The sequence below is a fragment of the Hyla sarda genome, chromosome 2 (assembly GCF_029499605.1).
Source record: "Hyla sarda isolate aHylSar1 chromosome 2, aHylSar1.hap1, whole genome shotgun sequence".
Taxonomy (NCBI): Eukaryota; Metazoa; Chordata; class Amphibia; order Anura; family Hylidae; genus Hyla; species Hyla sarda.
The window spans coordinates 3,477,463-3,493,272 of NC_079190.1; the positions used below are offsets into that span (position 1 = coordinate 3,477,463).

At 40.7% G+C, this 15,810-nt stretch overlaps 2 protein-coding genes across 6 annotated transcripts in view; both read right to left on the reverse strand.

Moving 5' to 3' along the window:
* Nucleotides 1–3,420, reverse strand: part of LOC130358176 (short transient receptor potential channel 2-like) — a 67,957-nt gene extending 64,537 nt beyond the window's left edge. Inside the window, exon 1 of the mRNA XM_056561045.1 lies at nucleotides 3,341–3,420. Coding sequence (XP_056417020.1) covers nucleotides 3,341–3,355 — 15 coding nt within the window. The 5' untranslated portion in view covers nucleotides 3,356–3,420. The remainder of the gene's footprint in view (nucleotides 1–3,340) is intronic.
* A 7,179-nt stretch (nucleotides 3,421–10,599) lies between these two features.
* Nucleotides 10,600–15,810, reverse strand: part of XNDC1N (XRCC1 N-terminal domain containing 1, N-terminal like) — a 30,085-nt gene continuing 24,874 nt past the window's right edge. For all 5 annotated transcript variants that reach the window (XM_056561052.1, XM_056561054.1, XM_056561053.1 and 2 more), the window contains exon 10: nucleotides 10,600–11,622. In XM_056561052.1, the coding sequence (XP_056417027.1) occupies nucleotides 11,402–11,622 (221 nt within the window). In that variant the 3' untranslated portion in view covers nucleotides 10,600–11,401. The remainder of the gene's footprint in view (nucleotides 11,623–15,810) is intronic.

Consider the following 15,810-nt stretch of genomic DNA (forward strand, 5'->3'; position numbering starts at 1 on the left):
AAGATTGAGGTGAAGCCCTGTAAGAAGTCCTCTGAAGCTAAGATTGAGGGGAAGCTATTTGAGAAGTCCCCTGAAGCTAAGACTGAGGTGAAACCAGGTGGGGAATCCTCTGAAGCTGAAACGTGTACATGGTGGCTAATAAGAGTGCGGAAGAAAAAAATTAAGGTCTTCGGTGTCTGTGGGACAGTAATTGTCCAAGAAGAAGGAAAGGCAGATGGACTCTGCCTTTCAGGCACAGGTGCTCTATCCCGGTGGTCTGAGCAAGGGGGGGGGGGGGGGGGGATATGTGATAAAGTGGCAACGAAAGGGTACATTTCCTTGACTCACTTTGGAGAATCCTTCACCTGGGGCCTAAGTAATCAGGCAGCAGAGTGGGTAGGCCTTCAAAAGTAAGAGACTCAGTCTGATCTGGGCAAACAGTAAGCTGCTGTAAGGGGGAGACACGGGCCCTGCTGGGGGAAGCACTGTGAACTGTGAGTAAACAGGTCGCAGGTGTCATATGTTTTACAGGGTGAAGGTAGCTCACCAGTTAGTAGACAGGGCATGCTGAGAGTTGTAGTTAGTGACCAGACAGTCTAGGATTTTATTTTGTTCCTGTGTTATGTTTTGGCTTGCAACCTGTATAAATAAAGCTGGCGAGGTGCCAGACTTGTATCCTGAACTGTTGTCTGCCGAGTTATTGCAAGGAAACGTGTCCCGTGGCAGTGACCAGGACGATCCCAGAGCTATCCCCAAGGAGGGTTCCTTACACCCCCCAGTCCTAGCAGCACTCATGCAGTCCCAGACCATGACACTTCCATCACCATGCCTGACTGTAGACAGGACATTTGTCTTTGTTCTCACCTGGTTATCACCACAAAGGCTTGACAACATACCAACCAAATCATTTTAGTTTGGTCTCATTGGACCCCAGGATATGGTTCCAGTAACCCATGCACTTAGTCTGCCTGCCTTCAGGAGACTGCCTGCAGGGTTTCCTGTGCTTCGACTGTAGAAGAGGCTTCCTTCTGGGACAACAGCCATGCAGGCCAATTGGATACAGTGTGCGCAGTATAGTCTGATCACTGACAGGCTGACACACTGTTATGGGGGATCTGTAGAGGACACACTTATGGGGGCTCTGTAGATGACACTGTTATGGGGGATCTGTAGATGACACACTGTTATGGGGGATCTGTAGAGGACACACTGTTATGGGGGATCTGTAGAGGACACACTGTTATGGGGGATCTGTAGAGGACACACTGTTATGGGGGATCTGTAGAGGACACACTGTTATGGGGGATCTGTAGAGGACACACTGTTATGGGGGACCTGTAGAGGACACACTGTTATGGGGGACCTGTAGAGGACACACTGTTATGGGGGACCTGTAGAGGACACACTGTTATGGGGGATCTGTAGAGGACACACTGTTATGGGGGACCTGTAGATGACACACTGTTATGGGGGACCTGTAGAGGACACACTGTTATGGGGGACCTGTAGAGGACACACTGTTATGGGGGACCTGTAGAGGACACACTGTTATGGGGGACCTGTAGAGGACACACTGTTATGTGGGACCTGTAGAGGACACACTGTTATGGGGGACCTGTAGAGGACACACTGTTATGGGGGATCTGTAGAGGACACACTTATGGGGGATCTGTAGAGGACACACTGTTATGGGGGATCTGTAGAGAACACACTGTTATGGGGGATCTGTAGAGGACACACTGTTATGGGGGATCTGTAGAGGACACACTGTTATGGGGGATCTGTAGAGGACACACTGTTATGGGGGATCTGTAGAGGACACACTGTTATGGGGGATCTGTAGAGGACACACTGTTATGGGGGATCTGTAGAGGACACACTGTTATGGGGGATCTGTAGAGGACACACTGTTATGGGGGATCTGTAGAGGACACACTGTTATGGGGGATCTGTAGAGGACACACTGTTATGGGGGATCTGTAGAGGACACACTGTTATGGGGGGATCTGTAGAGGACACACTGTTATGGGGGATCTGTAGAGGACACACTGTTATGGGGGATCTGTAGAGGACACACTGTTATGGGGGATCATAGTTATGGGGGATCTGTAGATGACCCACTTATGGGGGATCTGTAGCTGACACACTGTTATGGGGGATCTGTAGAGGACACACTTATGGGGGATCTGTAGAGGACACACTGTTATGGGGGATCTGTAGATCACACTCTTATGGAGGATCTGTAGAGGACACACTGTTATGGGGGATCTGTAAAGGACACACTGTTATGGGGCATCTGTAGATGACACACTGTTATGGGGGATCATTGTTATAGGGGATCTGTAGATGACACACTTATGGGGGATCTGTAGATTACACTCTTATGGAGGATCTGTAGAGGACACACTGTTATGGGGATCACTGTTATGGGGGATCTGTAGAGGACACACTGTTATGGGGGATCTGTAGAGGACACACTGTTATGGGGGATCTGTAGAGGACACACTTATGGGGGATCTGTAGAGGACACACTGTTATGGGGGATCTGTAGAGGACCCACTTATGGGGGATCTGTAGCTGACACACTTATGGGGGATCTGTAGATTACACTCTTATGAAGGATCTGTAGAGGACACACTTATGGGGGATCTGTAGAGGGCACACTGTTATGGGGGATCTGTAGAGGACACACTGTTATGGGGGATCTGTAGAGGACACACTGTTATGGGGGATCTGTAGAGGACACACTGTTATGGGGGATCTGTAGAGGACACACTGTTATGGGGGATCTGTAGAGGACACACTGTTATGGGGGATCTGTAGAGGACACACTGTTATGGGGGATCTGTAGAGGACACACTGTTATGGGGGATCTGTAGAGGACACACTGTTATGGGGGATCTGTAGAGGACACACTGTTATGGGGGATCTGTAGATGACACACTGTTATGGGGGATCTGTAGATGATACACTGTTATGGGGGATCTGTAGATGACACACTGTTATGGGGGATCTGTAGATGACACACTGTTATGGGGGATCTGTAGATGACACACTGTTATGGGGGATCTGTAGATGACACACTGTTATGGGGGATCTGTAGATGACACTTATGGAGGGATCTGTAGAGGACACACTGTTATGGGGGATCTGTAAAGGACACACTGTTATGGGGGATCTGTAAAGGACACACTGTTATGGAGGGATCTGTAGAGGACACACTTATGGGGGATCTGTAAAGGACACACTTATGGGGGATCTGTAGAGGACACACTGTTATGGGGGATCTGTAGAGGACACACTGTTATGGGGGATCTTCCTAACGTTGGCTTTATATTAGGGGTGAAGGGTTAACACTCACCGTTAAGTTCTCCATAGTTGCGGCTCCGTTCCTGTGTTCTGTCCATACAGTAAGTCGTCCTCTCCCCACGATCAGTACAGATCCTGCGCTGCTGCCGCTGTCGTCTCTCACCTGCGCCTCCCAGCTCTGTCTCTCTGGGGTCATTATGGAAAGAATCAGCCTGCGTTCTGCTCCTCAGCCCCTGGGGGACGCCACAATGAGCACGATACATCTGTTTCACTTGTTGCTGTTTTTTTTCACTTTGTCATTAACCCTTGCCATGCTGTGGAGTTGGCAGCACCAGCACCTGCTACCCTCCAAGTGCCATTCAGTGAAAGACATGGTGGGTGGTAAAGGGTTAACCCTATTTATGTCTCTTTCGCCTTCCATCTAGATACAGCTCTGAGAGGAAAAACCGCCAGTCACGTGACTGATGCTGATTGTTCACCCCAGAGACAACATTTTAGCAGTGGAGATGGTAGATTTCTGTGAGGCGGGGCAGGATTAGCAATCTATAACCGTGGGGGGGGGGGGGCAAAGGGTTAATGAACATCCTCAAGTGCGACTTAAAGCCAAACTGGTTGGGGTTTACAGTGGGGTCCACTAGTAGAGAGGAGGCAGGGTGGGGTTAAACCTGCACCAATTAAAAAGATATATATGCTAAAAAAAACACCTCATATCATAAATGCATAAATATACACTCAGGGGTTAAAAATACAGAATATCGCCAGTCATAATATCAAGTTTCCGAGAGAAAAACATCAAATGCTGTAAAAGGAAAGTAAAGTGCTAGTGCATGAACAGCAGCGTACCACAGGGAAATGATTGTGTAAGTAACACACCATAAAGTGACATAAGTAACACTCCATAAGTAACACACCATAAATAACACACCATAAATAACACACCATAAGTAACACTCCATAAGTAACACTCCATAAGTAACACACATTAAGTAACATAAGAAACACACTATAAGTAACACACCATAAGTAACATAAGAAACACACTATAAGTAACACACCATAAGTAACATAAGAAACACACTATAGGTAACACACCATAAATAACACACCATAAATAACACACCATAAGTAACACACCATAAGTAACACACCATAAGTAACACACATTAAGTAACATAAGAAACACACTATAAGTAACACACCATAAGTAACATAAGAAACACACCATAAGTAACACACCATAAGTAACATAAGAAACACACTATAAGTAACACACCATAAGTAACATAAGAAACACACTATAAGTAACACACCATAAGTAACACACCATAAAAGTAAAGGAACACACCACAAGGAACACACCATAAGTAACACACCATAAGTAACATAAGAAACACACTATAAGTAACACACCATAAGTAACATAAGAAACACACCATAAGTAACACACCATAAGTAACATAAGAAACACACCATAAGTAACACACCATAAGTAACATAAGAAACACTCCATAAGTAACACACCATAAGTAACATAAGAAACACTCCATAAGTAACACACCATAAGTAACATAAGAAACACACTATAAGTTACACACCATAAGTAACACACCATAAAAGTAAAGGAACACACCACAAGGAACACACCATAAGTAACACACCATAAGTAACACACCATAAGTAACATAAGAAACACACTATAAGTAACACTCCATAAGTAACACACCATAAGTAACATAAGAAATACACTATAAGTAACACACCATAAGTAACATAAGAAACACACCATAAGTAACACACCATAAGTAACATAAGAAACACTCCATAAGTAACACACCATAAGTAACACACCATAAAAGTAAAGGAACACACCACAAGGAACACACCATAAGTAACACACCATAAGTAACACACCATAAGTAACATAAGAAACACACTATAAGTAACACTTCATAAGTAACACACCATAAGTAACATAAGAAACACACTATAAGTTACACACCATAAGTAACATAAGAAACACACTATAAGTTACACACCATAAGTAACACACGATAAAAGTAAAGGAACACACCACAAGGAACACACCATAAGTAACACACCATAAGTAACACACCATAAGTAACACACCATAAGTAACACACCATAAGTAACACACCATAAAAGTAAAGGAACACACCACAAGGAACACACCATAAGTAACACACCATAAGTAACACACCATAAGTAACATAAGAAACACACTATAAGTAACACACCATAAGTAACATAAGAAACACACTATAAGTTACACACCATAAGTAACATAAGAAACACACTATAAGTTACACACCATAAGTAACACACCATAAAAGTAAAGGAACACACCACAAGGAACACACCATAAGTAACACACCATAAGTAACACACCATAAGTAACACACCATAAGTAACACACCATAAGTAACACACCATAAGTAACATAAGAAACACACCATAAAAGCAAAGGAACACACCACAAGGAACACACCATACACCCGCAAACAGATCGGACCGAGCTTCTGCTACATACAGGAATCAGTCAGACGATCGCCACAGAAATAATAATAGGAGCCAAAAATGGCGTCCAGATAACCCGACAAGCGTTTCTCTTTTTGGCTTCATCAAGGGTCAACAATCCGTTCCTCCATATAGCCATATATACAGTATACACACGTCTAACCAATCAGTACCTTATGTTTACACCTGTAGTAAGAACTTCCTACAATGTGGGAGCAGCACTCTGTCTGCGCCAAAGGGATAACGCGCACCAATGGTAGGCATAACAAAGAGTTTTCAGCAAACTCGGGACCACTGCTTAACCCTTGAATGGCACAATGATTGTTTTCTTGTATTTTAATTTTCCTTCTCGCTTTTTAAAAAACATAACTCTCTAAATCTTTCCATCAGTTTTCCATCTACAGGGCTATTTCTTTACAGGACTTGTACTTAAAAGGGTCCTCCGCTGCTAGGCATCTTGTCACGACTCGGCAGGCTGGTGGTGGATCCTCTGTGTCAGAGAGGGATTGGCGTGGACCGTGTCGGTGGACCGGTTCTAAGTTGCTACTGGTATTCACCAGAGCCCGCCGCAAAGCGGGATGGTCTTGCAGCGGCGGTAGCAACCAGATCGTATCCACCGGCAACGGCTCAACCTCTCTGACTGCTGAAGATAGGCGCGGTACAAGGGAGTAGACAAGAGCAAGGTCGGACGTAGCAGAAGGTCGGGGCAGGCGGCAAGGTTCGTAGTCAATGATGATAGCAGAAGGTCAGGAACACAGTAGTGGTAAACACAGAGTAGCTTTCTCTAGGCACAAGGCAACAAGATCCGGCAAGGAAGTGCAGGGGAAGTGAGGTCATATAGCCAGGGAGCAGGTGGAAACTAATTAGGGTGATTGGGCCAGGCACCAATCATTGGTGCACTGGCCCTTTAAATCTCAGAGAGCTGGTGCACGCGCGCCCTAGAGAGCGGAGCCGCGCGCGCCAGAGCATGACAGCTGGGGACCGGGACAGGTGAGTGACTTGGGATGCGATTCGCGAGCGGGTGCGTCCCGCTATGCGAATCGCATCCCCGCCGGCAATGTCAGTGCAGCGCTCCCGGTCAGCGGGTCTGACCGGGGCGCTGCAGGGAGAGAAACGCCGCGAGCGCTTCGGGGAGGAGCAGGGACCCGGAGCGCTCGGCGTAACACATCTTCTCCCTTATCCTTTAGATGGAGGATATGTCTGAATACGGGGGTTACTGGGACACCCTTGATCAGACATCTTATCCCCTATCCATAAGATGCCTTGCAGCGGAGGACCCTTTTTAATTATCTTTATTCAGTAGGTCCATACGATTACAACAATACCCAATTTATACAGATTTTGTTCTATTTTACTAGTAAAAAAAAATAAATAAATGCAAATTTTCTGTATAAAGATGAGTTTGCTTGATATTGTCCTCTTCTGATCCCTATAACTTATTATTCTGTATACGGAACTGTATGAGGCTCATTACGCCATGATCTGTATTTTCTATTGGAACCATTTTTGTTTTTATGGGACTTTTGTATTCACTTTGTATTCATTTTATTTTTTTTGGTATATGAAGTGACCAAAAATCTGCATTTTGGTATTTGTTTATGTTTACGCCATTGACTGCGCGGTTTAATTTTCATCATATTTTACTCGTCTGGACAGTTCCGCAAGCGGTGACACCACTTATGTTTATGGTTATTTTGTTGACATTATTGTACTTGAAAATGGCAAAAAGGGAGGTGTTTCAACTTTTATTGGGGGGAGGAGCTTATTCACAAGTGTGAATCCAGGTAGAAAAAGCAGACATGGCCGCACATCCACAATTTTGCATTTTGATCGTTCCCCCCTGTGGGCATTAGCGTCGCGGCGGTGGTGGTCGCCGCCCGGTGCTGCGCCATTTTATGCTAGGGACGTTTGGGACCCACTCTGGATAGGTGGCCTTGACGTGGTGAGTGGGCTTGTACCTTTTGATCAAAATGTATACTAACAACCTGTTAGTTTTTGAAATTATGCTGAGAAGCAATTCGATCAAAATGCAAAATTGTGGATGTGCGGCCATGTCTGCTTTTTCTACCTGACTTATTCACAAGTATTTCTTTTTATTTATTTATTTTTTTTACCCTTTTTTGTTTTTTTTAGTCCCCATCCTTAGACTGCATACACTGTTTAATGCCATGCTAACATCAAAATGCTGCTCCAATGCTAGTCCCCACTTTCCAGAACATACCCATATGTCCTATTGAAGGAAGGGGTTAATATTAAAAAGGGTGTTCCCCCTGGAAAACATATATATATTTTTTTTTTTTTCAATCAAATAGTCCCAGATTTAAATTAAAAAGATTTGTAAATGACTTCTATAAAAAAAAATCTTAATCCTTCCAGTACTTATCAGCTGCTGTATGTTCCAGAGGAAGTTCTTTTCTTTTTGAATTTCCTTTTTTTGTCTGACCACAGTGCTCTCTGCTGACACCTCTGTCCACTTTAGGAACTGTCCGGAGCAGGAGAGGTTTGTTATGGGGATTCTCTTGTACTCTGGACAGTTCCTGAGATGGACAGAGGTGTCAGACAGAAAAAAAGAAATTCAAAAAGAAAAAAAAAAAAAAACTTCCTCTGGAACATACAGCAGCTGATAAGTACTGAAAGGATTAAGATTTTTAAATAGAAGTCATTTACAAATCTGTTTAACTTTCTGGTACCAGTTGATTTAAAAATAAAAAAAATAAAAATGTTTTCCAGGGGAGTAACCCCCTTTTAAGCCTTAGCTTGAGAAGGTAAGTATCAAGGAGACCATATAACAAGCGCAGGAAAAAAAAAAGTGACAGGGTACCTGCACACTAAGTAATTTTTGTTGGATTATGCTTCAGGTCTGCAGACTTGTGTGGGCGCTCAGAGGCGACTGCAGGCAGTCGCCTCTGAGCGCCCACACAAGTCTGCAGACCTGGTCCTCCGGCTTGTCCGTTTAGGAGCATGGAGTCCCGTTTTTTCCTCTCCTGCAGCACCAACTTGTCATTAGCTGCAAGGAGCGAAGATTGTTCAGTGTCTGATGACCCACGATACAGGGGCCGGAGTATCGTGATGTCATGGCTCCGCCCCCACAATGCAAGTCTATTGGAGGGGGCGTGGTGCCCGTCACGCCCTCTCCCATAGGCTTGCATTGAGGGGGGCAGGTTGTGATGTCACAAGGGGCGGGGCCGTGACATCACGATACTCTGGCCCCTGTATCGGGAGTCATCAGACATGGAGCATTCTTTGCTCCATGAAGCTAATGACAAGTGGAGAGATTGTGGGAATCCCCAGCGGCGGGACCCCCATAATCAGACATCTTATCCCCAATCTTTTGGATAGGGGATAAGATGTCTAGGGCAGAGTACCACTTTAAGGTTTTTGATGAGCATTTTATTTGCCGATTTCTCAGGAAATTCAACAGTTCCACAGTGATAGCGCGTAAAATGGAAACAAATGCACAATAAAGGAGGGAATTTATGTCTCTATTCTGAGAGAGGACAATATGCAAAAGGAAAAGCAAATCTATTATGTGTTTAACTTATAACAACACAGCACAAGTAAAAAGTAAACTATAAGAAACACGCCCCAAATAACACACCCAAAAGTAAAAGTAACACACCCAAAAGTAACACACCCCAAATAACACACCCCAAGTAACACACCATACACCCGCGAACAGATTGGACTGAGCTACTGCTACATACAGGAATCAGTCAGTCAGACGATCGCCACAGAAATAATAATATGAGCCAAAAGTGGCGTCCAGATAACCCGACGAGCGTTTCTCTTTTTTGGCTTCATCAAGGGTCAATGATCCTTTCCTCCATTATATGAATATATACAGTATACACACGTCGAAACCAATCAGTACCTTATGTTTACACCTGTAGTAAGAACTTCCTACAACGTGGGAGCGGCGCTCTGTCTGTGCCAAAGGGATAACGCGCAGCAACGTTGGGTATAACAGCGGCACGTGCACTGTGCATGTAGCAAAGAGTTTTCAGCAAACTGGGGACCATTGCTTAACCCCTGAATGGCCAATACTCACCCCCCCCCACCCCCGTGTGGAGAGTAGAAGCACAGACAGGGTACTGCACCCGCATTGTAGTGAGTTATTACAGTATATTGTCTATATATACAGAAGGTGCTGATTGGTCACACGTGTATCCTGTATATACTGATACATGGAGGAATCAATCATACACCCCTGATGAAGCCAAGTAGCTGGGTCCAGTCTGTTTGCAGGTGTACGGTTCCACAATCGTTTTCCGCACTGAACAATATTACGCTGCTGTTTATGTACTAGCGCTATACGTGTAGCTTTTACGTCTACATTACTGAAGCGGATGACTTCTGTCGGGGCATGCTGGGAGTTGAAGTTTATCAACATCTTGAGGGCCACATTTTGAGACCTCTGTACTAGATAGTAGACTTAAAGGGGTACTACGCTGCTCTGCGTTTGGAACAAACTGGTGTGAATGCTGGAGCCGGCATCGGGAGCTTGTGACATTATAGCCCCGCCCCTCATGTTGTCACGCCCCCGCCCCTCAATGCAAGTCTATGGGAGGGGGCGTGACGGCCGTCACGCCCCCTCCCATAGACTTGCATTGAGGGGGCGGGGCTATGATGTCACAAGCTCCCGGACCCTGCTCCAGCGTTCGGAACAGTTTGTTCCAAACGCTGAGCAGCGGAGTACCCCTTTAAGCTGCTGCTAACCTATGGTCACCGGCTAACATCCACCTCATTTAGGTTATAGACACATAATAATAATAATCATAATAATAAATAATCATCTTTATTTATATAAATATTCTGCAGCACTGTACATCAGGGATCATATACAGACGGAATCACATAATGCAACTAACTATTCAACAGTTCCCTCAATAGGAGGTGACAGGAGCTTACAATCTATGAGGAAGTATGCGTGCTCGCTTTCTATGATGGTCCATGCAGCTACCTGCACCATCTGTAGAGCCGAGGAGGGCACTAGAGCGGGTGTCAGACAGAGCAGCTTCCAGTGATGGTCCAATGGCTACCCTGGGGCTCATCTGACCTCTGTATCTGGCCATAAAGGTGCGGGTAGGAGAGAGTCGAGGTGCAGAAGTGGTGACCACGGGGTGCCAGGAATATTGAGCCCGCACCTCTAGCTCCTCGGCCTTGTAAATTCTATGAGGGGTATTTATAGATCCGCGTAGACGTTCAGGATGTATAACACAGTGCACACCAGATAAATGTCAGTGTATGTTCACTATACACCCGTGTCAGTCACTGGGATTCTTCAGGGATGTCCCTCCTGTAGGTCCCGAGGACATGTATGTGGCCATCAGGTTCCTCCCAGGTCTCGGGGACACCAATCAGTTCTTTATGGACACCAGGGTAGCAGACGAGTAGTGTGGGGGGTCCCCCCATAAGCCTCGGCCAAAGGGTTGAGAGGTGGGAACGGATGTCGATCCTGGGCCTCTGCAGGTGACGGGATGGTTTGGGGGGGGGGGTCTCTCTTCTGTAGAAGGGGCTTGTGATCGACCACATTCTAGAGCCCCTTTTGGGGTAATACCTTATGTGATAAATTACTCCTCTACTCTCCGCACCTGCTGGCGTGTTCTTCTATTTTATGGTCCTCGAAAGGGAAAGCACACAACGGGCACGGCACCCAGGAGGCGGGTCTATGAGGAGCGGCCGGCGGCCAAAGGATGACATCATCATCATCAGAAGAAGAGGACAGAACGATGCTGCGTGATCCGGGGGCTTCTCCACAGGTGGCGGCATGGGCCGGGAGGTGAGCGGCTGGAAAGAGTCCTGAGAATACAATACAGGGACTGGTTATACAGAGATATAATATATTCTGAGAATACAATACAGGGACTGGTTATACAGAGATAGAATATATCCTGATAATACAATATAGGGACTGGTTATACAGAGATAGAATATATCCATATAATACAATACAGGGACTGGTTATACAGAGATATAATATATCCATATAATACAATACAGGGACTGGTTATACAGAGATAGAATATATCCTGAGAATACAATACAGGGACTGGTTATACAGAGATAGAATATATCCTCATAATACAATACAGGGACTGGTTATACAGAGATAGAATATATCCATATAATACAATACAGGGACTGGTTATACAGAGATATAATATATCCATATAATACAATATGGGGACTGGTTATACAGAGATATAATATATCCATATAATACAATACAGGGACTGGTTATACAGAGATAGAATATATCCTGATAATACAATACAGGGACTGGTTATACAGAGATAGAATATATCCTGATAATACAATACAGGGACTGGTTATACAGAGATATAATATATCCATATAATACAATATAGGGACTGGTTATACAGAGATATAATATATCCATATAATACAATATAGGGACTGGTTATACAGAGATATAATATATCCATATAATACAATATAGGGACTGGTTATACAGAGATAGAATATATCCTGATAATACAATACAGGGACTGGTTATACAGAGATATAATATATCCTGATAATACAATATAGGGACTGGTTATACAGAGAGAGAATATATCCTGATAATACAATACAGGGACTGGTTATACAGAGAGAGAATATATCCCGATAATACAATATAGGGACTGGTTATACAGAGAGAGAATATATCCTGATAATACAATATAGGGACTGGTTATACAGAGAGAGAATATATCCATATAATACAATACAGGGACTGGTTATACAGAGATATAATATATCCATATAATACAATACAGGGACTGGTTATACAGAGATATAATATATCCATATAATACAATATAGGGACTGGTTATACAGAGAGAGAATATATCCTGATAATACAATACAGGGACTGGTTATACAGAGATATAATATATCCTGATAATACAATATAGGGACTGGTTATACAGAGATAGAATATATCCTGATAATACAATACAGGGACTGGTTATACAGAGATATAATATATCCTGATAATACAATACAGGGACTGGTTATACAGAGAGAGAATATATCCTGATAATACAATATAGGGACTGGTTATACAGAGATAGAATATATCCATATAATACAATACAGGGACTGGTTATACAGAGATAGAATATATCCTGATAATACAATACAGGGACTGGTTATACAGAGATATAATATATCCTGATAATACAATACAGGGACTGGTTATACAGAGATATAATATATCCTGATAATACAATACAGGGACTGGTTATACAGAGAGAGAATATATCCTGAGAATACAATACAGGGACTGGTTATACAGAGATAGAATATATCCTGATAATACAATACAGGGACTGGTTATACAGAGATATTATATATCCATATAATACAATACAGGGACTGGTTATACAGAGATATAATATATCCTCATAATACAATACAGGGACTGGTTATACAGAGATAGAATATATCCTGATAATACAATACAGGGACTGGTTATACAGAGATATAATATATCCTCATAATACAATACAGGGACTGGTTATACAGAGAGAGAATATATCCATATAATACAATACAGGGACTGGTTATACAGAGATGTAATATATCCATATAATACAATATAAGGACTGGTTATACAGAGATATAATATATCCTGAGAATACAATATAGGGACTGGTTATACAGAGATAGAATATATCCTGATAATGCAATACATGTAATCCTATGATGATGATATAATATACATGTAATCCTATGATGATGATGATATAATATACATGTAATCCTATGATGATGATATAATATACATGTAATCCTATGATGATGATGATATAATATACATGTAATCCTATGATGATGATATAATATACATGTAATCCTATGATGATGATGATATAATATACATGTAATCCTATGATGATGATATAATATACATGTAATCCTATGATGATGATGATATAATATACATGTAATCCTATGATGATGATGATATAATATACATGTAATCCTATGATGATGATATAATATACATGTAATCCTATGATGATATAATATACATGTAATCCGATGATGATGATATAATATACATGTAATCCTAGGATGATGATATAATATACATGTAATCCTATGATGATGATGATATAATATACATGTAATCCTATGATGATGATGATATAATATACATGTAATCCTATGATGATGATATAATATACATGTAATCCTATGATGATGATATAATATACATGTAATCCTATGATGATGATATAATATACATGTAATCCTATGATGATGATGATATAATATACATGTAATCCTATGATGATGATGATATAATACACATGTAATCCTATGATGATGATATAATATACATGTAATCCTATGATGATGATGATATAATATACATGTAATCCTATGATGATGATGATATAATATACATGTAATCCTATGATGATGATATAATATACATGTAATCCTATGATGATGATGATATAATATACATGTAATCCTATGATGATGATATAATATACATGTAATCCTATGATGATGATATAATATACATGTAATCCTATGATGATGATATAATATACATGTAATCCTATGATGATGATGATATAATATACATGTAATCCTATGATGATGATATAATATACATGTAATCCTATGATGATGATGATATAATATACATGTAATCCTATGATGATGATGATATAATATACATGTAATCCTATGATGATGATATAATACACATGTAATCCTATGATGATGATGATATAATATACATGTAATCCTATGATGATGATGATATAATATACATGTAATCCTATGATGATGATATAATATACATGTAATCCTATGATGATGATGATATAATATACATGTAATCCTATGATGATGATATAATATACATGTAATCCTATGATGATGATATAATATACATGTAATCCTATGATGATGATATAATATACATGTAATCCTATGATGATGATGATATAATATACATGTAATCCTATGATGATGATATAATATACATGTAATCCTATGATGATGATGATATAATATACATGTAATCCTATGATGATGATGATATAATATACATGTAATCCTATGATGATGATATAATATACATGTAATCCTATGATGATGATGATATAATACACATGTAATCCTATGATGATGATATAATATACATGTAATCCTATGATGATGATGATATAATATACATGTAATCCTATGATGATGATGATATAATATACATGTAATCCTATGATGATGATATAATATACATGTAATCCTATGATGATGATGATATAATATACATGTAATCCTATGATGATGATGATATAATATACATGTAATCCTATGATGATGATATAATATACATGTAATCCTATGATGATGATGATATAATACACATGTAATCCTATGATGATGATATAATATACATGTAATCCTATGATGATGATGATATAATATACATGTAATCCTATGATGATGATGATATAATATACATGTAATCCTATGATGATGATGATGATATAATATACATGTAATCCTATGATGATGATATAATATACATGTAATCCTATGATGATGATATAATATACATGTAATCCTATGATGATGATATAATATACATGTAATCCTATGATGATGATGATATAATATACATGTAATCCTATGATGATGGTATAATATACATGTAATCCTATGATGATGATATAATACACATGTAATCCTATGATGATGATGATATAATACACATGTAATCCTATGATGATGATATAATATACATGTAATCCTATGATGATGATATAATATACATGTAATCCTATGATGATATAATATACATGTAATCCTATGATGATGATATAATAAACATGTAATCCTATGATGATGATATAATACACATGTAATCCTATGATGATGATATAATATACATATAATCCTATGATGATTATGATATAATATACATGTAATCCTATGATGATGATGATATAATAT